Source organism: Microtus oregoni, unplaced genomic scaffold (genome assembly GCF_018167655.1).
Source record: "Microtus oregoni isolate MIOR12 unplaced genomic scaffold, Mior012 000046F_ref0000063, whole genome shotgun sequence".
Lineage (NCBI taxonomy): Eukaryota > Metazoa > Chordata > Mammalia > Rodentia > Cricetidae > Microtus > Microtus oregoni.
Genome location: NW_024543220.1, coordinates 2,480,547 through 2,506,563, shown reverse-complemented (window position 1 = coordinate 2,506,563; position 26,017 = coordinate 2,480,547). Strand labels below are relative to the sequence as shown.

Below are 26,017 nucleotides of genomic sequence, written 5' to 3'. Positions count from 1 at the left end.
ATTAGACACCTTTCTTTAAAGTTGGCAATTGGAATAATTAAAGCAGTTAGGGATGTTCAAAGAAAAAGATAGATGTCCACCCTTCTAATAAACCTGTCTGTGGTAAATAAATATGGTAATAGTTTCAGGAAAACGTTGGCAACAATGTGAAACTCTTTAGTAGAAGTATTATTGTGGAATGAAAAGTTACAAAGAGAAACTGATGTTCTGGAAACATGAGTTTATGCTCTTGAATCCCATTTTGAATCACTACAAAGAAATGCCTCAGTAGGGTGGGGGTAAAATTGGTAAACTAGAGTATTAGAAGAACCTATCAGGGATGCTAATCCAGAAATGGGAACAAGTGGGATAAGAGCAGCAAACATGGGATAGACAGACCTGGACAAGAGAGGAACAAGTGGACCAGACTGGATCTTTCTAAAGACATGAGACTTTCAGAATTTTAATTGCAAGAGCCCTGGGAAAAGCGGGAGACGGACTGCACAGCAGGAGGAAACTGCACAGCAGGAGGAAGACTGCACAGCAGGAGGAAGACTGCACAGCAGGAGGAAGACTGCACAGCAGGAGGAAGACTGCACAGCAGGAGGAAGACTGCACAGCAGGAGGAAGACTGCACAGCAGGAGGAAGACTGCCCAGCAGGAGGAAGACTGCACAGCAGGAGGAAGACTGCACAGCAGGAGGAAGACTGCCCAGCAGGAGGAAGACAGCACAGCAGGAGGAAGACTGCACAGCAGGAGGAAGACTGCACGGCAGGAGACTGACTGCACAGCAGGAGGAAACTGCACAGCAGGAGGAAGACTGCCCAGCAGGAGGAAGACAGCACAGCAGGAGAAAGACTGCCCAGCAAAAGGAAGACTGCACAGCAGGAGGAAGACAGCACAGCAGGAGGAAGCTGCACAGCAGGAGACTGACTGCACAGCAGGAGGAAGACTGCCCAGCAGGAGGAAGACTGCACAGCAGGAGACAGGCTGCACAGCAGGAGGAAGACTGCCCAGCAGGAGGAAGACTGCACAGCAGGAGGAAGACTGCACAGAAAGAGGAAACTGCACAGCAGGAGGAAGACTGCACAGCAGGAGGAAGACTGCACAGCAGGAGGAAACTGCACTGCAGGAGGAAGCTGCACAGCAGGAGGAAGACTGCCCAGCAGGAGGAAGACTGCACAGCAGTTGATATCCTGAAAACTGGAAGAATTTACAGAGGAGCAGGGAAGAAGATTTCTCCACATCCAGCAGAGTGTTGGTCTTATCTACAGCTTCTCAAGAAAAGTACAAGGAAAATCAAAAGGCAGAATGTGATCACACATGCATGAGCGCACACTAACACACAAAGGCAGAAGCCAGCATCCTTCCTCACCACATTCCACCCGCTGCTTTAGCACACTCTAGTCACAGATACGAACAAAGTGTCCATTTGTGAAAAGGAGCAAAGCACATTGACATAGAGCAGAACAATAGATGCTTGGGAAACTGCATTTGACCTTGAGGGTCACACTTGATATAAAGTAACTTTCTCCATAAAAGGATGAGGTCACGGTATGCAAAGCAGAGCCCAAGACCCATCACTCACCTTAACTGCGTGTTCAGGGCATGTTGTTGCCATGGCAAGATGTAACCTCCACGGATGTGAAGATTGATGTGCTCAAGAGGGGCAGGCAAGGTCTTCCACTCTCCTGTTGAATTAATATCTGCACCCTGAGGCAGGAGAAGAGATGATGAGAGAAGGAACGCACACCTGACTGAACACCCAGCAGATCCTGAACAATCTGCTCGGTCATCATCATTCAATTTAGGTCATTATCACACTTTGGTCCTCTCTGCTCTGTTAAGGCTTGACAGATTTAAAGCTTTAAGAGTTTATTAGAATCCCTGGGGATTGGATTGGGAGTGGAGATATGGGGAAGAATTACAGCACATCCTAAATGAGGTCTTTCTGTGGATTCCAACCATCCTCACTGCACACGCTGTTTCTAATTTGGGAGGTGGGGAGACATTGAACAAGACTGCCACTCTTTCTTAGTTCTTGAAACATTTCTGCCAAGGGCAGTACTAGACCTCCCAAGAAACCACAGATTCCCATATCTTCACATGTGCACTCACAGACCTACTAGGTAACCAACACTTCTGACTGCTGTTTCCTAGGAAACCTTTGTCCAATTAAATAGTACTGTTTTCATATCCTTATCAGAATATAGCCAACTATATCTTTTCTTAACACTTTTACCCAGTCTCTTTTGTGTGAGGTGCAGTCTAATGCTGCACAGCCACAAACCTTCCTGTGCTGCCTCAAACTCAGCAGGACTTCTATCTCCTTGACTTTGTTCCATTGATATTTGTGACAGATAAATCCTTTTAGTGATGAGGCTGCCCTATGCCTTTGATATAAAGTATCAGAGTTGATGTCTGCTGGCTACAAGCTACTAGCAGCTCCATTACTCCTCCCACAATGACCATGAGACATTGCAGTTGTCCTCTGGCAGGTATTTGAAGCTGTTGCTTTAAAGAGGTAAGGAGTATTCATATGGGCTCTGTCTGGCTGCCATCCAATAAAACATGAAGTAGGAAGTTTAAATAGGTGACACAAGTCTTTAGCTATCGCTGACCCCCACCCAAAAAAGAAAAGAAAAAAAAAGAGAAATACTGTAGGTTGTGAATAACACTAAGGCAGCATTTTCTCAGTAATCTCAACCATTTAAAGTTGCTTTAACTTGACATTACTTCAATTTTTTTTCTCTGAACAGCTTGCTCAATTAACTTCTGCTTCTGAAGATTAACTTTTACCTCACCTTTATTTGAAACTAGCATCTATTTAAAAGCCATATATAAAGTAGCTAGTCCAGGAAATTCTTGTTAGCCTTCATATTTCACTTTTAAAATGTGACCCATACAGTCATTTACTTCTGTGCCAGTACTTAAGATAAACAAACCCTGGTACTGATTACCTGCTCAGCTTCATGAGGCTGTGTGTTCAATGTTTCTACATCTAGTGCTCAATGTTTTGAGCATTTTACTGGGTAAGGTCAACTACTAGGAAGGCTAAGCAGTTGCCTAGGGTGCAAATTTTAAGGTGGTCTATGCTCTCAAGACCATGTAAAGTCAGGGCCAGCCTTACAGCACAGGACCTCCTTAAATTGTGTGTCCTGTGCTTCTCCGTACTTAACCCTAGTCCAGACCCTATATCAGAAACCCCAAACACACCCAGAAGGTCTCACTGGGAAGGGATAAAGCAGTTAGCATGAAATTCAGACAATACGAGGACCACTTCTGCTGACTGTGGTCTACTAAGAAGGGAGTAGGGCAACCTCACCCTAAAGGCAGCATGAGCCAATAACAAACAAGTGGAGGAGGGTCCAGCTGCCTCCAAGAGAGAGAGAAGGAAATCCACTCACTCTTCTTCACGCAGCTGTCACCCAGTCTTACTCCAATCCCCTGGGGCTGTCACCCAAGGGACTGACACATGCTCTCACTTTTGCCTGCCACTTCCTTCTCCTTCTGTTAGAGGGCAGCAAACCTCTAAAACCCTGTCCTTTCAGCTGGACGCTTAGGTTGCACTGGCCCAGAAATATACCACAAAGAGCTTCTTGTTGACTTCTCATCAATAAATGCATGTAAACACTTCGGGCATCCAAGTGATGCACTGTATGTCTCTATGTGTTTTACATGTTTATATAAGTCTCATAACTGTTACTCTTGGGTGTTGATATAGAGGAATTCCCCTTAAGTTTACAAAATACAAAGGCTGGCTTTTACATTTTATCTATCTTTCTATCTATCTATCTGTCTGTCTTCCCACCTATTTATTTAGAGCGGGGGGGGGGGTGTTCATGCACGCAAGTGTTAGGGTGTGGGGTGTGTGTGTGTGTGTGTGTGTGTGTGTGTGTGTGGTGTAGATCAGAGCACAACTCATTTCTTCCCTCCTCTACCACATGGAATCTTGAAACCTAACTCCAGAACCAGACTTATGTTCTAGCACGACCATATTTTGGGCCATGTCTCCAGCCCCAGAGAGGGGCCTTTTAATGAAACGGAGAGAGAAAAGACCTCTACGATTAAGAACTTATACAAAGAAAAATGAAGTCAACAGCACGATTTCCAGACTTCACTGGTGTCTACCCCACTGTAATGATATTAAGACAAAGCTCCAGATTCACACACAAACACCCAGCAAGCCTGGTACCAGTGAGATATGTTATGTGCCACTGCAAATGCTGTCCTGAAGGGTGACTGGTCATGGTCTGAAGCTAGGAAATGAGGCCACAAAGTGTGAAGTGACCATTCAAGACCACAAAAGGTCTTTTCCAGGAGAGGCGTGAGCTCGGTATCTGTCATCGCCAGACACTCTGCAGGCTACCACTTTCTGACTGTACAAATATGAAGAAAAACTCACCGTGGGATAGGCATACCAGTGGGCTTTGGGGAAATATGCAGTGACATCTCTGGCATCCTGAAATAAAATACAAAGGAAGTGTGAGCAGAGACTCTAATATCAAGGACACAGTGGCCAGTATACACTGGTGAGGAGTTAAAATAATAATAAGCTAACAGAATTGACAAAATTACTTCTTCTCTCTTAGGTTATCAGTGATGGAGGTCCTCCTTTTCTAGCCACTGAAATGAGCCTACCAAAACTAAGTGATTTCACAAAGCCCCTCAGGTTACTAGACTTTGGAGAAAAACTAGACACCACTCTCTTATAGAAGTTTCATTCCCTCCCTAAAGAAATGAACAGGCAATGGTGACTACAGAGCAGAAAACAATTGTGCAGCCTGAAAAATATGTGAGGAGTGTTAATCTCATATGTTCATTTTATCAAAAGAAATATTATACACCAAGTAAATTAATTGTTTTTTTTTTTCTAGCATCAAGACCATTTAGCAAGAAGTTGAAAACTAGCTGGTTTCAAAAGATAACACAAAAGAAGCCAGGACATTGTGAAATTACATGACAGCCTCAAAAATAAAAAGAAATAATTAAAGGATAAAGAGATTTAAAAAGAATGACAAAGACTGCTGCAAATAGATTCGCAGTTAATTGTAGCTAAGAATCACAGGAATCTTTATACTTCCTGAACTTGGCCCTGCATACCTTACTTGGCTAATGGAGAAATAATTACATCCTTAAAACATGACAACATTATTCCTGAAACATTAGGCAGACATTAAAGGTTTAAAGGCAGAACACATAAGACATGGAACTTAGGCTCAGAAGGACCAGAGGAGACAAACGTAGAGTAGGACACAATGTCTCATACTCCCTTCACACCAGACTCTGCATGACCCTAAGCACCCAGCCCTACATGGAGTCCTTACTCCCTCTTGTCTCCATACTCACAGCCTCCAGCACAGGGCTGACCAGGAAGGCTGGACCCAGCAGGAACTGTCTGTCTATATTCCAGGTCTCCCGGTCTGACAGAAACCTGGAAAAGGAAATGAAGGTGCCAATCTGACCCCAAAGGGGCCTAGAACATGGCCTCAAGGAAGGCCTCAAGTTCAGTTCCATGTCAGAAATCAAGCTATACCCCATACCTTCCTATATTTCACTAGGTGATAAGGATCACATAGACACCATTGCCCACATGCTTTATTCTTAAAACTTCAGAAATATATTATCTGACACAAAGTATCTTCCATTTTTTCACCGTGTCCACTGTACTGAAATAATACACTAGTCCTTGCCATCATTCCCTGGATTGTCCTCTAAAGTTACATGAAGATGTGTTGGCCAGAGTCCAAATAACACAATCCCCACACCAAGTAGGGGAGTCTTCGTAGGGAAAAATAAGAAGAAACTGTGGTATGATAGGAGCTTTCAATTGGTAAGTTCACTAGTAGACACCGTATGCACAATGTAAGTGTTATATATGACAGTGTACTAAAAGGAGGAATAAAGATACTCTCTCTGGAGAGCTCATGCAAAAGGGACCTGTCACTTCAATGTGCAAAAGTGTCTTGGAACCATTTCCACCCTACATGATGAATAACTTGTTTATTGTTCAACAGGATTCCTGCTCGATACTCACTCGTGGAGAAGAGGCCGCACAACCGTGCTGCCCTCCGTGTGGGCCTTGTACATCAAGGTGTAGAGATACGGCAACAGGGTGTATCTGGTCTCTAGCACACTTCTGGAAATGTCCTCAAAGGTTGAATTCCAGGCAACAGGGTCTTGTCTCTAAAGCAGCAGAAGAAAAGTGTTCAAAGTCCACCAGAGACAAGAAGAAACAGAAGAGTCATTAAACCCTATTTGAACTGCATATACATATGGAATATGCCATAAACATTAAAAAATGAATAGCATGACTAGTACTCCTATAATGTTCTTAACTGAATGGCAAATATCAACAAAATTCTACCAGAAAAATCATAAGACTTCATAAGATATAATGAAAAATATTCTCTAAGGAAAAAGTCATGAAAGAAATATTAAAACTATGGTATATAGGAAGAGAACTGATGGATTTGCAGTTTTCTCTGGGAAACACAGGCAGCAGGGTTGCTCTCAACAGCCGAGGGAGCATTTCCAGTGACATAACAGAGGTGAGGAAGCTGACATCCCACCTTGGTCCCAATGGTGTTGTGGTTCCTGGAGAAGGGGTAAAAGGCACCCAGCTGCATCCAGCGAACGCACATCTCATACTCAGCATCTTGAAAGAACCCACAGATGTCTGCTCCGGTCTGAAACAACAAGGAACAAAGTCAGCTCTTGGTGCTTTCTGAGGGATGCTGCCATCTTCCTAGGGAGGAGGAGCATGCAAGAGCACTTACATAGGAGATGCCAAAGAGACTGAACTCCATCATGCCTGCAAGGAGAGATGTAGCAGGGTCAGGACAAGCCTCATTCTCTGCCTCCTCCCACTTCACCAAGGATCTTACTCCCCAGTCTACCCACAGCAAACATAGGGCCTTGGGCAGAACCCACACACCAATGATGGATTTCCCCAGCTGGTCCCAAGCAGCTGTGTTGTCTCCCAGCCAGTGTCCTGCCCATTGTCCAGAAGTGGGGAATGTGGAGCGGGTGATGACAATCCCTCTCTGTCCTGTCACCTCCTGCACAGCTCTGGTTCGGGAAACAAGAAGTGATGGTACCTTGTTTAAATCTTCCTTCCAATTATAATCAATCACAGTGTGTGGATACATGCTCAAAGAATGTTTGCTTAATAAATAAATTTCTACAAAGTTATAGTTAGATTACTTTTCAGCCCTTAGTATAGAAAATGGAAGATAAACCATCACTGTTCCTACAGTGCCATGAGCTGGAGAAAGCAGAGGATCACTCACTCGTAGGTGGGTCTGGTCTGGGACCACCCGTACAGGTTGTGCACATCATAGTGCCGCACTGGGGAGCCATCTGGAAGGATCTGCTCGCTCTCCATGCACAGGGTCTTGCTGCTCAGGCCCCTGTCCCTGGCTTCCAAATCTGAGGAAATAATGAAACATCAGTGAAGATTAGTCTTGACTCTTAATTCTTGATTTCTTCTTAGAAGATACTAAGACCCACTCCCCTTCTGTTTAGCATTTAAGAGCAAGAGACTCTCTCAGTAGCAATGTGATGAAAGCATTTTCAGTATCAAATTCACTAAAGAAAATGGAGGTCGGGTGGTTGTCAAGTGGTCACTATAGGGCAGGTTTTAGTACAAGCTTTACATTAATTTATTTATTTATTTATTTATTTATTTATTTGTGTGTCTGTGTGTGTATGTATGTATAAGAAAGAAGTGATGTTTGCAGCAACCACAATAAGAGAAGAAGATATCCAATACCCTTGAGTTGGAGTTACCAGTGATTTTGAGTCTCCTGTCGTGAGTTCTCTGTTAGGATAGTAATCACTCTTAACTGCTGATCCACCCCTCCAGTCCCATAACCTTTTAATACAGAAGTTATTTCATATCCTTCTTATATTTCTGTAAATGGATAGTGTTGTATGCCTGTTATACTTTAGGACACATACATTTTGTAATATCTCTGGAAGGTGACACATCTCAGAAAGGGTATAGTAAATGGAACTAAGCTATAAATGTGCATGACTCTGAAGTCCACCAACTCCATGAAAAGGGGAATCCACTTCACAGTACATGTTGGTGGAAAAAGAAATTTTGTAAGTTATCCCACCACAGAGACATTTTCACAGTTGAGTGATTTCTGGACAAATTCAAGAAATGTTCTAACAGCCCCAGTTGGATAATATGATGTATTTTTCACATAGACCCTATTAAACCACAATAATGGTGAGGAGGTGTCTTTGATGGTCAGGGAAACCCCAGGATGCTAAGATCATCTTTCTTCCATCCACTGCACATCAAGTGAAGAGATCCCATGGTCCTTACGTGGCATGTAGGGAGGATGGTTCAGAGTATCATTGCTGCAGCCAGGAGAAACTGCCCCATTCACAAAGTTGGAAGGTTCATTCATATCCTACAAATAGTGAGAATATGGATTGTTTTTAAAGACACTTAAGTTCCATCAATTAGGAACAAAGAAGTGGTCAACATTCACTATCTAGTATCCTTATAGATGCTGCACAGAGGGGAAGCAAAAAACATTAGGAAAGCACAGACTAGAAATAACAAATAACCGGAACATGACTGGCTATATTATTTCATTTTTTCCATTAGGACAAGCAATGCTTTAAGGAACTCCCACTAATTGTGGTGGGGTTTTGCAGCAGGAAAACAGACAGGTTCCCATGCACTATGTTGAGGACAATTCTAAGTTTGATTGGATGATTGGCACTTTGCTAGGTCTGAAATCTTTTTCTGAAAATGATTATCACCTTGCCCAATGTTATGGGTTCACATGCTAAAAGCAGCACATATACACACAAACACACCCATACTCAGGCATACACAGACAAACCATACACACTTACAATCCACAGGCCATCAAACTTCAAGCTCTTTCCTGGATTATCTGTGTTTGAATGGAGTTCTTGAATCTCTTTCTTCCACCACTCGGCAGTTGAATTACGGAAAAAGTCTGGGAATGCCACATATGATCGGTATAACTGTCAAATTAAAATATAATCAATGTATCATAAATGAATATATCATACAGGAAGCAGGCATGTACTAGAACTGTATGAATTCTTATATCTCCACAGTTTTGCAGTGATGGTTTGAACAGAACCTATAAAATAAAACATACTTAACTTTTTAAAAAAAATATTTAAGATAAAGATAAAAATCATAAATAATATACCTTCCCAGAATTTGGAAACCAGCTACATTGTATGGAATGGACTGCTCAGGTGGATCATGGGCTTTGTATGGTTAAAACTTAAATTGAAAACTCTGTGCTTCTGTCCAGAATGATACCTTAGTTGATAAATTCTTGCATCTAACAGGGTTTCTAGATCTCAACTGTCCCTTACAAACCACATATAAGCCAGCTTCATCATCAGTTCTCCCATCCCACATTTCCTGTACACTAGGACTTCCTGACAGCACACACTGGTACAATTCCAGTCCCGCAATTATGACCATTGTTAAGGAAGAGTTAAAGGTCCAGCAAAAATTGAAGACCAAAAGCAGCTACCTCCAAACAGTGTACACACTGCTCACAGGTTTATCAGAAAACTCATAGAGAAATAAACAGGCAGACTCGGTGCTCTGGATAAACATCTTAGGAAGAGGAGGGTCTGATGCTTCTTCTGCCAGATGTGTCAATGATTTATTCATGCAAGACACAGAAGCAAAGAACATAGGGCAGAAACCTAGGCTACTTGGTCCCATTAGACAGAAAGCCTGTTCTCAGAAGGAAGCAAATTAATAACAGGAGACTGCAACTGAACGCAAAAGGAAAGTCGAGAGCCCAGTGCAGGATGGAAGGGTGATGCCGGAGTATCGTGTGGACATGGAGCAGCCTGTGTGTGAACATGAACATACATGGAGAAAAGGATCCCATAACTGAGGACAAAGGCTGGGAGCTGTCAAGGCTAGCATCCAGTTCTGAGTTCACAGCCCTTAGGAACTGACAGCTTTGAATTTGAAATTGCCATTGTGACATAGGAAACTATGGGCAGGAAAACTGAACACATTGTATCTTAAACCCTATGGTCAAGAATGCCAGCCTCACAACTTGAAGTAAAACATAGATAAGCATAAAATAATGGGTCTCAGACTGACAGGAGGAGCATGGCTCCTACATGGTTCTTTATCACACGTCTCTGTCCTCTGTGCAGACACATCTAATGTCCTAGACATGGCTGCCTCTTCCTGGAAACCCTGACCACATCCAGCATCCACAGAGTGCCTTTTACCTCCAGTTGATCGTCCCAGTCTAGAGAGGAGTTCACTTCAACACCAGGGTAATCAGGCCAGACCTATGGAGAGAGAAGATTTACCAGACATGTGCTGAACAAATGTTCATACAAATAATTTCTTAGGAAACCAGAAGTCAAGGCTCTAGGGCTAATAGTTGCCAGAGAGAGCCGGGTGGTGGTGGCGCACGCCTTTAATCCCAGCACTCGGGAGGCAGAGGCAGGCGGATCTCTGTGAGTTCGAGACCAGCCTGGTCTACAAAGCTAGTTCCAGGACAGGCTCCAAAGCCACAGAGAAACCCTGTCTCAAAAAAATAGTTGCCAGAAAGGAGTTCCATAAAGGAAAATAGATTCCTAAAAGCACTTGAGCAGATCAGCAGATATTAGCTGAAAACAGAAAAGTAAAAATAAAAAAGAAAGAAAAAAAAAACCACAACTTTAAAAACCACACATAACAGGCCCCCAAATCAACATTTCCACAGACTGCTAACAGTGGCTCTGGCCCTGTGTGAGTCCGGCTGCATCAACACAGAGCTCATACCTTTCCCCAAACAATGTCTCCATTATTGGGATATCTGATGAAGACGTTCTTCTCTATTCCCCGTTCGAAGGCAGGGTAGGGCTGTGTCTCATTGCCAGAAATGGCTGGGTCCTGAAATCAGAGCACAAGGCAGGTGGAAAAGTAAGACAGAAGATGATTAAAAAAAAAAAAGACAGGGTAGAAAACGGAAATTCCCAGTTGGAATTTCATTGTAGAGTTTCTGTGACTGCCATGAAATACACTTACAGAAACTGACTTCTGTTTCTCTCCAAGAACTGGAAAGGACAGACATTCTAAGCAATTTCCACACAGTCCCATCCATTGTCCCAAGCACAGCATACACATTCACAATGGACTAACCAGAATGAGGATGACCCGCATCCCATCTTTCTTCATGCGATTGATCAGGTCTGGAAACCCAGGGAACTTGGGGCTGAGGGTGAAGTCCAGCTGCCTCTCCATGTAGTCAATGTCTGAGTACTGCACGTCCTGGGAGGACACAGGAAAGAGTGGCTGCTGGCTGGAGAGTTCAGGCTCCAGCAGTTCCTGCAGCCTGTGCCCAGCTAGTCCACCCCTTTGTATGCCACACTGTAGCTTTGGACTTGGGGATATCCACTGATGTTTTTTATTTTCTTCAGAAACAGAAATAAATTTCATCTCGACATCAACAAAAGTGTAAGGTAAGTACCAATGCCTGTCTGTAAAGGCTGTTGTAAAAAAAAAAAGTTAAAAACACTATTGGAAAAATGCTTTGACTTCTCTATGAATATGTACTGAAATCAGTGAAGTTTGTTCATAGAATACAACACCAAATATTCAGTACTAATAGACACAGATCATAAAAGATTCCAAAAAAGATATTACCAGCCCTCCTTGAATAGGACCCAGTGTTGGGGGTGATCAAAAGCAGTGCTCTCTTTGAGTTTCTCCGTTACACCTGTGCTTCTCAACTGTCCTATTGTCTTCCTTTAATTAGGTTCCTCATGATGTGCGAGCCACCATCATAAAATTATTTTCATTGCTACTTCTTAACCGTACTTTTGCTACTCTCATGGATTATGTGTAAATATCTGTGTTTTTCAATGGACTAACAAGACGCATTTGAAAGGGTCCTTTGACTCCAACCAAAATTCTCAACCCACAAGTTGGGTACTTCTGTGTTACAGGAAGTGTTTTGCACTAAGACAACAAAGAATAATACATACAAAAAAACACAAAGGGTTACAAAATGATTTCTGGTTATTGGACCTCTGGTTTTGAGATGAATGTGGCTGATTCTGAATATGATTTCACTACAAACTCAATACAGGATTTTAGCATGGAGCCAGTGAGCGTTTGGGGCTCAGAGAATTGTGCTGTGCCAGGTCCAAGAAAGCAATCCTCATATGGGATTACTTCACTGAGTTTGGGTGAAGTTTCCTTAATTGAGAGAACTAGCATTGGAATGGTGATTTATTATCATGTCAGTAAGGGCAGTTTAGTTAAATATCTTGAAGTCAGTCAAGAAGCAGAGGAAAGCCTGGCACAGGAGACAGCACCCATGAACCAGTCTTAGCTGCTCTTTGTTAGTCTGAGTCATCGCTATGGATGGCATAAGCACAGTATGGACATGACATGAGACAGACACTATGTCATACTTAAATCTGACAAAAATTCCTCAGCAGATGTACGTACATAGGGGATCCGCTTAGACACCATCTCATCATACAAGTTGGCGATCTCAGCATCATTCTCATATCCATAGCGACACAGTTGGAATCCCAGGGACCAGTAAGGTACCATCACAGGCCGACCAATCAACTAGAAAACAGACAGACAATATTAGTACTTCTAAGGAGAAGCTAGATGGAAGTTGGATATGAAGTCAGAATATTTAAATCAAATTAAACACCAAATTTAAATACAGAAAGTAACTGTGAGGGTGTGAGGAGCTCTAGGAACACACTAAAGAAAACCTACAGCTTCCCAGAGCACACTTTTCGGGAATTCTAGAAACTTGCTTTCATTCAGATTTCCAGAAATATAATTTAGAATCTAAAAACACACAACGAAGAGGGAAATAGCTAATGTAGAATACAGTCTCTAGCTCTTATTGATTGTGAACTTGGGCAAATATGTGACATTTTTGTACTGGTTTTTTTGACTTGTGAATCAGAACTTATATTGAGAGCTTTTTCATGTGGATTTGACTGAGTAACTTAGTCTGTGAGACACCCTCTCACATGTATTAAGTAATAGATGCAGTAGATATTTCATACATGTTTGTTGATGTCACCAACAATGTTATCATCCCCAGGCACCATGATTCCCACCATCAGCTCCACAGGTACAGATACTGTCTCTATCACCATACTGTAACCACTGTGTCAATGTCATGGTGTAATATCTGTCATGATGATAACCCCCACTGCTATCATTATTATAAGCACCATTGCCTATAGAACGACTACCCTAACATCATCATATCAACCACCACCAACACTGTCACGAAGCCCACTCATTCAACTCCACTACAATCACCTCATGTCCTATATTCCTCTGTACCATAATCATCATAATGGTCACCATACTGACAATCAGTTTTATTACCAACACTATATTTGATACCACCACCCCTCACAACACCATCAAGATCACTACCAGCATAGTTCTCAATCACATTAGTCCCATGATTAGACCATGAAAATACTATGCTATATTGCCATAGTGGAGAAAACATAATTTTAATAGTTATAGGAATATATCCATTCTCCAACATTCCATACTATAGCTTCTCTTTAGAGAGACCATCAAATTCAGGAACCAAATGACAGTTATATTATATGGCAATCCTATATTGCAGGGTTGAAATATATTGTGAGTGTATGTACACACACACACACTTACAAACACACATATTTCATAAATTCATTCTTCCTACCTCTGTGTATTGCTGAGTGACAAGCTCTGGAGTTGGGCCCAAGAACACAAAGAAGTCCAGAATGCCCCCTGTGGTTCTGTATGTTAGGGCAGGCAGGGGCTGGAATGTCACATCTGAAAACACAAGAAATTGTCATCATGCTGAAATCCTTCATGTTGAGAATATTAACTCTGGAATCCTGACCTTCTCTCTCTTCAACTGTAACACACTGATAGCAGATATTCTGGAGTATGTGCAGAAAGAATTGAAGAAGTTAAATGAAAGCTCTCACTAGCTGCATTACAAATAATTTTGGGTAAATTATATATAATTTATATAATGTATCTATTATATATACAAAGGGTCAATGAAAGGCAAAACCAATCCACAAAGATTATATTTTTTTTCACTAAGTACATTCTAAAGCAATTGAAGAATAATTGGCATACAATAAGGAACACGGGTTCATCCTACCCATGGCGTTGCTGTTCAGCAGGAGGACTCCATAGGCTTTGCCGTCCTCCTCCAGCCCCATGTAGTAAGGGTGAACACCATAGGAGTTCATCTTGTACTGAGAGACACAGGAAAAAAGAGGTGAGGGGACTGTGTTTATGATAAATAAACTCAACAGAAACTTTATTGTTGAGTCAAGATTCTTCCTTTAGAAACTGAAGGGGAAAGAAGAGCTTAAAAATGTGTCCATCTGCCTAGCAGGAGAAGGCAACAGTCACATGGAGTCTGGAAAGAGAACTACAAGACACATGGCCAGAAAGGACAGAACCCAGACCCAAGCACCTGGTCCTTACCCCCGGGGGCTGATCCCTGGAAAACATGCCCCACGTGTTCCAGTTCAAATCTATCTTGAAATTTGGGTGCTCAGTTTCCCCAAAGCCATAGATGTATGTGGAGGGCAGGCGGGTGGAGATGCGGATGAACATGTCATTGAAGGTGAAGCCAAGGAGCCCAGAGTCCCAGCTGCAGAAGGAGAAGAGACATTTGCAAAAAAAAATCAGCTTCTACTGGTTTACAGCAGCTGCCTTTGTGAGAACAACAGGGCCCTCCATTTTCACAAACCATCCCTACTGGAGTCTCTCTCAAACAAAACAAGTAAGTTAGTGGCTAAACAGTCACCATGGCTAAGGCCCAAGTCCCCATCAGTTCTCCTGCTCTGTATCTTTGCTTCCCTTTACTGCTGTCCACAGTCCCAGATCCAGTGACTTTTTGCACCTTACCACTCCAAACTCACTGTGCCTTCTGCTCCTGACCCCTGATGCCCCCTTCCTCCATGTATCCAGGGCTGCGATATGAGCACCTCACACCAGCTCACACCCCTGCCCACATGCACACTCATCTGTCCTGAGAGCATCTGAGGACCCTGCAGGGCTCTTCCTGTTCTAAATCCCATCTCCCAGGCCCGCTTTGTCTCCACATCCATCCTAGCCATTACCTCAGGGGAATCTCTATTGTAAATGATAAATTCCCTACAGCTCATGACTTATTTCATTCTATCACAAAAGTTTGTTTTCCCAGAACTCTCTTTGGAACTTCTCCTAATCTAGGTTCCATTTCAAACATCACCTCTTTCCAAGAGACACAAACTCAGATTATGACATCTATGCCAACAGATAATCTGATTTCCCTGTGTTGTCCAGCATAGCAATTGTCACTATATCAAATTTCTCTTCAGTGTATAATTTAACTTTGTTTAATGGAAGAAATAGCACATCTCTCTATGACCACAGCACCATATGGGAACCTAATTCAAAGAAAGAGTTAAGTAAGTACTTGCTCAATAATTCCTATGAACCTGCAACTGCCTTAGTATCACTCTCAGAGCATTAAATATTTCCTCTATGAACAGAAAGCACTTCCTCATGTGGTGGCTAGAGGAGCTATTCCCCATAGTCGCAGGTATTTCAGTACTTGGTCCTCATTTGGGCAGTATTTGGGGACTATTGGGAGCTGTTGCTTTCATACAGGAAGTATGTCAGTGGGGACAGGTTTTGAAGTTCACAACCTCACACAATTCCTAGTTTTCTTTCTGTTTCCTGTTTGTAGTTCAACATGTGGTCTTCCACCTGTTCCTGCTGCCCTGCCTGCTGCCTACATCCACCTCAACATCATGGACTTGAACTCTCTGATGCCATAAAGTTAAATAAACTCTTTAATAAGTTGTCTTGGCAATGGCTTTTTATCACAGCCATAGGACATAATTACTACATCATGGATGTGAACGTCGGCAGGCTGATGCTTTGAGCACGGATGTCTTCAAGGACAATGGGATTGGGGAGGAATGTTTAGGAAAGCAAGAACCCTGAGTCATACCAGGGCCCACTCACATTACAGTGCCTGTACTCTTCCTGCGAATTTCAATCCCAAATGGGTTCTCCTTAATGGAGACATCATATAGACGGCCTTCATTGGTGCTTTCTGGAACAGCAGGGATGTTCAGAGGCACTGGGACTTCATACCGTTTGTTGGTGGGATCAAAGATCTAGGCCAGAGGATATCATTTTATGAAAAGACAAATTTGTGGCATTTACATCATAATTCTTTCCTAGCATACTGACAGTGATCATAATCAACAGCATTGCAAATTAACAATATAGTTGAAGTATTAACAATACAATTCAAAATAACTCATAAAGATTTTTAATTCCCACCTCACAAAATATGAGAGGCTTGACTCTAGATATTTGAACAATACTGAATTGATCAATCCATCACAGGTAAATATGTTAAAACATTAACAGTGTAAATATTCAGTTAGAGGTCATTTCAAAAGAACACTGTAGCCAAGAATTGTCCTCTAGAAATGCCTCAGCATACTTTTGGCACGGCTCACAGAGCCTAGAGCCTGTTTGTTTGGTCTCCTTTTAACTCACAACACAGGACTTAACCAACACAGCAGAGAACAAGGTTCTATTAAACAGCGTAATCTGGGACATATCCCAGTAGTATAGGCAGTAGAACATTTGTTCATCAATTTCAAACCTGGTATCAACATGAAAAATTCATTCTGAAAATGGTATGGTATTTATAAACATGTGACATATTCTTTTGTGTGTGGACTTATGAGTGCAGGGGAATATAAGACTCGAAAATAGGAAAAACATTAGTTATCCTGATTAAAAGCATCTCTTCTGGAAATGAAATAAAGCCAAGTAAATAAGAGCCACAGTGTAGCTGACACAACAGTCAGTAGGGGCAGGAACTGAGAAATCCAAGGTTAAGGTCATGAAAGCTCGGGAATTCAGGGAACTAGGAAAGAAGAATTCAGCACTCTTGGGGGATGCCAGCTGACATGAACTCTGCAGAAGGGCTTTGCTATTGCAGGTAAGGAACAGCAAGATGATTTCTTGGAAGAAATAGAGGCTGACTCTTAAAAGTTAAGTAGCAAAAAACCAGGCATAAAACTGAGAACTAGTGATTCTGGTAAAGAAACAACACAGACCAAGACCCAGAGTATAAAGTGGCCCAGAAAGACATGTGTGTGGAGGAGAGAACCACCATACAGCATCATGGTTAGTGAGTGTGAGCTGAGGCTGCACACCCGACCAACTCCACTTTGGTGAGGACACAGAAAACAACATCACAGCAGAAGCCGGAGAACTCAAGTCCAGACTGAGCTCAGACTCTAAGAGTGGTCTAGGCAAAGCCAGTCTGCCCTGACCACTGCCTTGTCTTCTTCCTGCACCATGAGTGCTCACTGGAGAGCAGCCTCTCTGTGGGATCCCAACACCACCATGGTGGAGACAAACCCTTGTTTCGGGGCAGCTCCCAGTTTAATCAGGAAACAACGAAGAGGATAACGAGTTCACCCACAGTCCCTTTGCTTGATTAAACCATGGAAGGAAAAGAAATCACTTCCTACTTTTTAATTATATTCCTACTCATCTATTGTCAATCACAAATCTATTATCAGTACCATCCATACACAGACACGAAACCTAGGAACACGATGGTCATTCCTCAGGCATCTCCTTCTTGTAGCTGATATGAATGACCAAGATGGTCTCAAGGTCTCAAAAACGTCTGCTATTCCCAGCCTCCCTTATTCTCCCTGGAGCAAACTCATCCACAGCTGCCCAACCTTCCTAGTAGCCTCCTCTGCTCCCTCTTCATGTTTTTTTCTCCCAAACATTTTTTTAGACACATTGATTCTCTCAAATTCGAAATGAGAGGTTTTGCTGCTCTGCCAGTCATTTCATTGTTCTCTTCATGACAATGCTGTTCTAGAGTATTTTACTGAAAAAATAAAACTTGGTTTTGGGATGCTATAACACATGATTGCAAAGGGTGATGGACCTGGAAAGACCCCGCCCACACCTGACTGCACACACTGTGCTTACCTTAAACTGCAGCATGTCATTCTTGTGGTAGATCACTCGCAATTGCAGTTGATCCACAGGGGTAGAAGGGAAGGCATTGGTAAATGGAGAAGCCTTCAGGGAGATGTCGGCTGTAGCCTCATTTGGGCCATTCTGAGCATTGCTGACTGAGTACAGCTCATTGGCAAAGTAGCAATAAGGGACCCCAGAAGAGCTGGATTCCTGAAAAGAATGTCAATATTCTTCATCAGAAGAGATATGAAGTTACCAAATAGATGAGAAAAGTCAATTTATATGGAGGAAGCCATCACTTCATTCACTCATGCCTATAACAATTAAATTAAGCATGACTCTAAATTCCTCAAGTACAAACCACACAGTAAACACCTCCTCTTACCTTCTTCCCTCCTCAATTTAAATCTGCCTCATCTAGAGCCTTTTTTCCATAGATTTTAATAAATATGTGTATACCTGTCTGGGCTAAAGACATTGTAGGTTGTGTTTCAATAGTTTCCAGTTACCATGAATGTCCTCAGCACACTCACCTCCCAGATGCAGCCACGGGCAATGCAGTTGGCCTCAGTAGCACCCTGCTCATCTGGATAGCAGTCTATCTTCTCCTGGTCCTCCATAAGGTCCCACTCCACTGTATATGCTTCTCCCAGCACGAGACGGATATCTGTGATGGTGGCAACCTGAAGGAAAGCAAATTCATCCTCAGGACAAAGGTCATACCAGACCTGAACCATTTTATGTGAACTAAGTATAAATGTCATTTTTAGTCTAGCCTTATGCTCTGCTGTTAACAATTTAAAGAATACATTACAGTTTTCAATTACACAACTGTATGTATGGAGTAAGGGATTGAGACAAAAAAAATACCAGTATTCTATCAAAAACTTACTTATTACATCGTAGAAAGATAAGACCAAGAAAAACTATGATCACACTTTTTTAATCCCTTCACTAAACTATTTGACCCCTGTTCTTCTTTTCAGAAAGTGTGAAAATGTAGATAGATAGATAGATAGATAGATGATAGATAGATAGATAGATAGATAGATAGATAGATAGATAGAATCTGGAACATTGTGTCACCATCCTTTTTTTAGTGTCTTTCCAATGGACACTGCCCTGGCTTTCCTGTCCCTCAATCCCCACCCTTCACTATAGACTCCAAGAAGGCCTTGATTCAAGGGTCATTGTCAGGACCTTAGAGAACTGAATATGACTTCCTTAATTGGGTGCCAGAGATCCTCTCAAATATGACAAGTTTCTCTGACCCAAAACTGATTCTTAATGTGAATGAGACCTTAGTCAGGCATGGATTTAAGGACTGATAACGTAAGATGCCTGAACCTTCGGCCTGTCAAGAATAGTTTAAGTTGGAGAGCATCACCAAGACAAACGCTCTCTAGAAAAACAAGGCTCTTTCTGAACACACTACAAGCTGTCTTATTAATATGAAATGTGATCTTCCATTTTGATATTTCAGGTTCAACTCTCAGATTCTTCTAATTATTATCTGAAATTTTAATGACTGTAGCTTATTCATAGCCAGGAAAGTAAATTTGTCTTGATTATGGGTCTGTTTTCTTTCTTTCTAGAAGGGCCTGCCTAATCAGCTTAACTCTGACCTCCTCTTTTTACAACTTTCTTTTTCTTGCTTATTTTGTTTCCTTTTTATCTCTTCTAGAATTAGGACATTGTGACTAATCCAAGAAGCCACTTCTACTCGTTAGACATGACAGATCTTAGCTCTAATGAAGTCCAACCTCTTAATCAACTTCAGCAAGATCTCAACTTTGAACATCTAATTAGAGAAAAAGCAAACTCCAATCTGTTTGCCATCTCAGACTTCTTGTCACATAAATCTGATGGATCCAGGCTTATTTCATGTGCATATGTGTTTTGCCTGAATGTATATCTGTGCATTATGTGTGTAGCCAGAGAGGTCAGAAGTGGCATTGGTTCTGCTCGAATTGCACCTACAGATGTTTGTGAGCCAACATGTGTGTGCTAAGATTCAAACCTGGGTCCTCTGGAAGAGCAATCAGTGCTATTAACTGCTGAGCCATCTCTCAATCTCCATGAAACTGTTTTTCAAGGTCCTGTTCTATCCATGTTTTCTCCAAAGTTGATCTCAACTACTGCATTAAACCTTGAGTATCAAATAAGACCAATGCAAAATATCTTGCCAATGTGGATTTAAACTTCTTCATTCTTTCATATATTTTCATGTATGTGAATTGTTATCTCTCACCACTCTGATTCAAAGAATAAAGACTTCTTTGGTGATGTGTTAACTATCTTATTTTCTATCATGAACAAAGATTATTTTCACGAATGCATCTTCCAGCTGTCTTACACTTACCCCAGATATAACCAAAGACATAATCCTTTATTTCTAACTTCATAATGCATATTCTTCTGTACAAAGTGTGATGACAAAATACCATCAATAGGCCATTTAGTAGAAGTCTCAGTGGAATCATTTCCCTAATTCAAAAGATCCTAAATCTATGATGATTTGAGCAGCTCCAATTCCATGAGGCTCCTCAGTATAAGTCCTGAGACCTGACTGGAAAATGTCCCTCACAGTGCGAAGAAAGAGGAATTGAATACAAATCTTACAGAAAGGCTGGATCTCATCACATCTCCCAGAATCCCACTTTCTAGTCACCATCTAAGTTAGTTAGCAACACCATCATCTTCATAAACTATTTCCTGCAAATGTATGTTAGAGTCATATACTCTTCTCAACAGAGTTTAACAATGGAAAGAAGCATTAAACATTAAATAAACAAAAGCAATTAAAACATTTTATTCATAAGCTCTCTATCTCTGCTTTCACCTTGGAGTACAAACCATCAACTTTCAGATCCCATGCCTCAGACCTTGTCCCCATATCCAGTTAGAGAAAACCAATCACTGAGAAAGAAGAAATAAGGATGGAAAAACTGGAACCATGGTGTCTCAGACTGTCTCTACATTTTTACCTTCTTCTTCCATACTCCAACATCACTGTCAGGCCTCAGATGGCTCTGGTTCTTCAACAACCCATGTAATCTTAGCGAGAAGTGATAATAAGTCACTACACAGGTTCGTGAAAGTCACCCTCCCAAGATGAATTCTTACCTTCAGGTTTGGATTGTAAGCGATTTGTGGAGACATTTGACTAAGGACACCATTCTGCTTCACTCTAACATTGTAAATTGCCTCTGTCCCAAAGATTTTAATTTCCTGGAATGCTAAGTTATTGGGATCCTTGTAGTTTGCACTTGAAATTGCCACATTCAATTGGTTCTGAAACACATCAAGTATAAAGATGAACAAATTATAAAAACACTTAGTTTTTCCAGCTCCTCCAGTCCCCATCCTAGACTACACACTCAACCTTCCCCAAAGTTCTAATATGTGCTAATGGGCACACAAATTTATAATGCTAATGGAGAGCGATGAGGAAACAGAATTATCCTTTACAACAATATCTCGTTTTCTTTTACTGTTGACACCTTGATCAATATAACTGATGCAATTATTATGAATTAAGTCATAAATAGAATCTTCACCCACATAAATGCTGATACTTAAATAAATACAGTTAGATACACATAATAGGACATATATAGTCATCTTCAGAAAAAAAAGACACACACAATATTCATAAAATATGCACTCACTTGGGTGACAGAAAATTCACTGAAGAGGTAAATGTTGTTGGCCACAGTATCTGAAAAAAAAAAGAGATGTCAGTCTGGCCTGTACCCACAGAAGATGAGCTTCACCTCCTCTCCTAAAAACTGACTCCTCTTTCTTCTCATTACTGAAGAACACTGCAATAGACCTGTCAATCACAACTTCTTTAGACAGTTTGGCTGCTTCCAGATCCTCACTAGTACAGACAAGGCCACAGTGGACAGGAGATGCCCAGCATCTCTGTGACACACTGTTTCGTTTCTTTTGATGGTGCAGACCCAGACAGGGGACTTGTGTTCTATATGATAGCTCTACTGTCAGCCAGAAGCAGATGGTTTCTCTGGGAGGATGCTCTAAGATGCCTGGTGATATCTCATGCACAGCTAAATGGCCTGCAGGGGTGAAGGGGCAGAGTCAGACACTCTGTCCTACCATGGCCACGCCCTCTCGCAGCACTCACCCTTTGACTCCCCATCATCCCAGAACAGCTCTCCTCTTGCTTCTTTGCTTTCATTCAGGGCAACGAGAAGACCAAGAGGGTTCTTCCGGCTGTGGGGAACAGAAGCACAAGACTCAAGTCCTTAGGGCTCAATGAATTTGCCAAACATTTGTATCCATTTTCAATCGGGAAAGGTTACTAGCAGCAGATGCTCTATTCTCCCTCTAATATAAGGGCAAGATTGTCAGGGCTTTCTAGTACTCTGAAGATGAAAATACTCTAAAGCTTAACAATAAGTACACATGAAGGAGGTAGGAATGTGAGAGACAGAATCAACAGCTACAATAAATATATGGCTGACATTGAAGAAATGCAAATCAAAATATCTCTGAGACTCCATCTTATACCTGTCAGATTTTCCATGATCAAAAACACTGATAATAGCTTATGCCACAAAGGATGTAGGGTAAAGGGAACACTCTTCCATTGCTGGTGGGATTACAAACTTATACAGCAACTTCGGAAATCAGTATGATGATTTCTCAGAGAATTGGGAACTAATCTACTTCAAGACCCAGAAATACCACTTTTGGGTATATACCCAAAGAATGTTCAATCATACCATAAGGACATGTGCTCAACTATGTTCATAGCAGCATTATCCATAATAGCCAGAACCTGGAAACAACCTAGATGCCCCTCAACCAAAGAACGGATAAAGAAAATGTGGTACATTTACACAATGGAATATTACTCAGCGGTAAAAAATAATAACATCATGAAATTTGCAAGTAAATCAATGGATCTAGACAAAACCATCCTGAGTGAGGTAACCCAGATTCAGAAAGACAAATATAATATTTATTCACTCATAAGTGGCTTTTAGACGTAAAGCAAAGAAAAACCAGCCTACAGTCCACAACCCCAGATAACCTAGACAACAAAGAGAACCCTAAGAGAGACATACATGGAACACACATAGGAAGGTGGAAAAAAAGTTCTCCTGAGTAAATTGGGAGTGTGGGGGGTCATGGGACAGGGTAAAGGGGAGAGGGGGAGATGGAAGGGGAGCAGAGAAAAATGTGTAGAAATGTATAGTGCAATAAAAACAAGTTAAAAACTGTGGCTGAAAGGATCATTTTGAAGGCAGATTAAGAGGGAGGACTCTATGGCTAGGTGTTTGGAGTCCACACCCTGAGAAGTGTCAAGCACTAGGAAAAAGACACAGTTTCTGAGAAAACAAAAATATACAGTAGGGTCATAAAGAGAATGGTCACTTTCCTTATTTGATGACTTGTCATTTTGTCTTGAGAGAAAAGCATATATATCACCAGGAATTAAGAAGTGGTAACCATCACTCTGCTGGAAGAGTTGGAGATAATATCTGAGTTTAGCTGAGACCTTTGAGAAAGTAGCTGGACATGGAGAGTGGATGTAGCTTGGTGATAAAGTGTTTTCCAAATACGCATAGTCTTTTGCAAAGGGTACCACATAAGAAGCCTAAATGCATTAAGACAGGTGATGCAGGAGAACAAGAATAGCGACCTTTGTCCAGGGCAGGCCTGAGCGCTGAAGGCACCCCAGCAAAACCACTGCTAAAGGCGATGGTAAGCCAGGCTGTACTGTTTCTAAACATGGAGGCCAGATTTCAAGCAGGGCAGCAACAGGTCAGCACGCTCATTTTAGGAAGGTAAGGCATGGCCAAAACAGACTGATGGCAAGCAAATAGAGAAGGAGAAAACAGGAGTCTTTGTATTTACCTTTAAAAATGTCAGTAATTTGAAATTTTCAGATAATAAGTGGATTTCAATGAAAAACACAGCTTTATAGAACTCTAAGAACTCCCAGGATATTAAAATCCAATAATCTAATACTTTCTGGGACACGTGACAGAAACATGCACCTCTTCAGTGGAGTGCAGATGGAGTCTACAACTGGAGTCAATGACATGTGAGAAAAAAATCTGAGACATTGGTGGGTGGCTGTGTGTGTGTGTGTGTGTGTGTGTTGTACAATTCGAAGCAATTTTAAAATTTAAATATACTTTGATCATATCCTCACTCAAGTCCTTCCAGATCCTCCCCCACCACTCACTCAACTTTAAATTCTCTCTCAAAAACAAACAAAAACCCAATACAGCTACAAAATCTCCCCAAATCAATAAATAAATAAATAAATAAAGCCACTACCACCCCCTCCAAAGAAGAAACACCAAGCTATAACCAAATAAACACACACACAACAACAACAACAACAACCTGGAGTCCATCATAGGTTGGTCAACTACTCCTGAACATGAGACCTGTCCTGCTGTCCTGAAGTGGTTGATATACCAGTATCACTCTACTGAAATAAATTGTTTTTCCCTCTCCCAGCAGGTGTATTTGACAGTTTAGTTCCTAACCTTGACCTAGCAGCTGGGTTTTCCTTAGTCACAAAAAGGAAACAGCTCTGTGGGAGGGATGGAAGCAAGGGTGAAGGCTGGAAGAGGTGAAGGTCATAATGAGAATTCATGAGTCAAGAGCAGAGAGCCACTGACAGACACACAGGTCAAAGCAGGAAGGGAACCATGTGACCAGGCTTGCCCAGCATAGTCGTCCCCAGACATGAGGCTTTCAGTGAGAAAGCTGAGCATGTACCGGGAAACCAGCAAAGCTGAGAATCCTAGCTGTCAGCATGTTCTGACACGTTCAGAGAGTTGGGGAGGAAGTAGATTAAAATCTCTCAAAGCAGTCAGGGTGCAGCTCTAGGTCATAAACTTAAAGAGAAAAGGTCAAGTGAAGCTCAAGGGGATGTACCCCACTCCGGTACCTTTCTCACCCACAGTCTGCTCAACAGACCATCCCAGGAACGCTCCCCTTTGTCAGCCATGCACCCGCTTAAAGACATCCCATGCTCTACCTGGCTGTTGTGGTTGTGTTTGGCTGTTGTGTGGGGAAGATGTAGCCTCCTCGAAGGTGAAGTCCAATTTTATCTCCAGGAAGTTCCATCTCAACGCTTTGCTTTCTCCATGTCAGTTGCGCCCCCTGAGGCAGGTAGATAAATCACACACATTGGCCTCATAGTATGTGAACTTCCAGGGCCCACATCATGCTGAGTTCTCCACAGGGCTACCTCTTTTCCATCTAGCTGAACTACTCTCTACCCAGACAATCCAACAAAAGGAGCTCAAACTGTAGGTCAGTTCAGGGTTTGTAAAGAAGTTTCGCCATGCCGAGCCTGTTTGATGTGCTTTTTGTGAGCTGACACTTCTAATTTTTGGCCGAACTCGAATCACCTATGAGACTCTCTAACTCTTGCTCATGAGAAGCCCTTTGAGCCTTTACCTTATTACTGAACAAAGTGCATGTGTGTTACATTCTAAGCTTGCTCTACCCAGACTGTGCTGTGAAGCTATAGAAAACACTACAGAGGTACTCTTTTGTGCAGGAATGGGAGTTCTCAGCTCCAGAGGGGCACCTCTCTACGCACCTGCGGCTGTAGTTGTGAGTTTAAGAAAATTTCCAGCTACTTACGGTCTCATAGTCATACCAGACAGCATCAGGTACATAGGCTTTCACTTTTACTGCACCCTAAAATTAAATTTAAAAAATATTACTCTCATTACTCAGCCTCTGAGAACATGAAATAGATGTCTTAGCATAGGGGACGTCCCAGATGTATCCCAGAAGGTAGGTGAAGTCTCATTTTCTCTGTTGTTGAACTATGTTTTTCTCCTAGGACAGATAGGAAAACTATAGCCTGGCAATCTGGGGCTGGAGGATCACAAATAGCAGCAATTATAATTAGAAATAATAAAAAGGATGATGAAATACACTGGTGGGGGGGACAATTCCAGCTTTCTGTGGATTATCTCATTG

At 41.9% G+C, this 26,017-nt stretch overlaps 1 protein-coding gene across 1 annotated transcript in view; it reads right to left on the bottom strand.

Moving 5' to 3' along the window:
- The window catches only part of Mgam (maltase-glucoamylase), a 142,818-nt gene that overhangs the window by 80,731 nt on the left and 36,070 nt on the right, over positions 1-26,017 (bottom strand). Inside the window, exons 20-44 of the mRNA XM_041634954.1 lie at positions 25,673-25,729; positions 25,059-25,183; positions 22,179-22,267; positions 21,703-21,752; positions 21,158-21,325; positions 18,565-18,714; positions 18,041-18,241; positions 16,028-16,182; positions 14,495-14,663; positions 14,163-14,259; positions 13,710-13,822; positions 12,464-12,589; positions 11,150-11,278; positions 10,790-10,900; positions 10,249-10,311; positions 8,860-8,994; positions 8,318-8,405; positions 7,272-7,410; positions 6,917-7,050; positions 6,759-6,793; positions 6,552-6,668; positions 6,017-6,165; positions 5,329-5,413; positions 4,385-4,441; positions 1,568-1,692 (exon numbers count right to left, since the gene is read on the bottom strand). Coding sequence (XP_041490888.1) covers positions 1,568-1,692; positions 4,385-4,441; positions 5,329-5,413; positions 6,017-6,165; positions 6,552-6,668; positions 6,759-6,793; positions 6,917-7,050; positions 7,272-7,410; positions 8,318-8,405; positions 8,860-8,994; positions 10,249-10,311; positions 10,790-10,900; positions 11,150-11,278; positions 12,464-12,589; positions 13,710-13,822; positions 14,163-14,259; positions 14,495-14,663; positions 16,028-16,182; positions 18,041-18,241; positions 18,565-18,714; positions 21,158-21,325; positions 21,703-21,752; positions 22,179-22,267; positions 25,059-25,183; positions 25,673-25,729 — 2,867 coding nt within the window. The remainder of the gene's footprint in view (positions 1-1,567; positions 1,693-4,384; positions 4,442-5,328; positions 5,414-6,016; positions 6,166-6,551; positions 6,669-6,758; positions 6,794-6,916; positions 7,051-7,271; positions 7,411-8,317; positions 8,406-8,859; positions 8,995-10,248; positions 10,312-10,789; positions 10,901-11,149; positions 11,279-12,463; positions 12,590-13,709; positions 13,823-14,162; positions 14,260-14,494; positions 14,664-16,027; positions 16,183-18,040; positions 18,242-18,564; positions 18,715-21,157; positions 21,326-21,702; positions 21,753-22,178; positions 22,268-25,058; positions 25,184-25,672; positions 25,730-26,017) is intronic.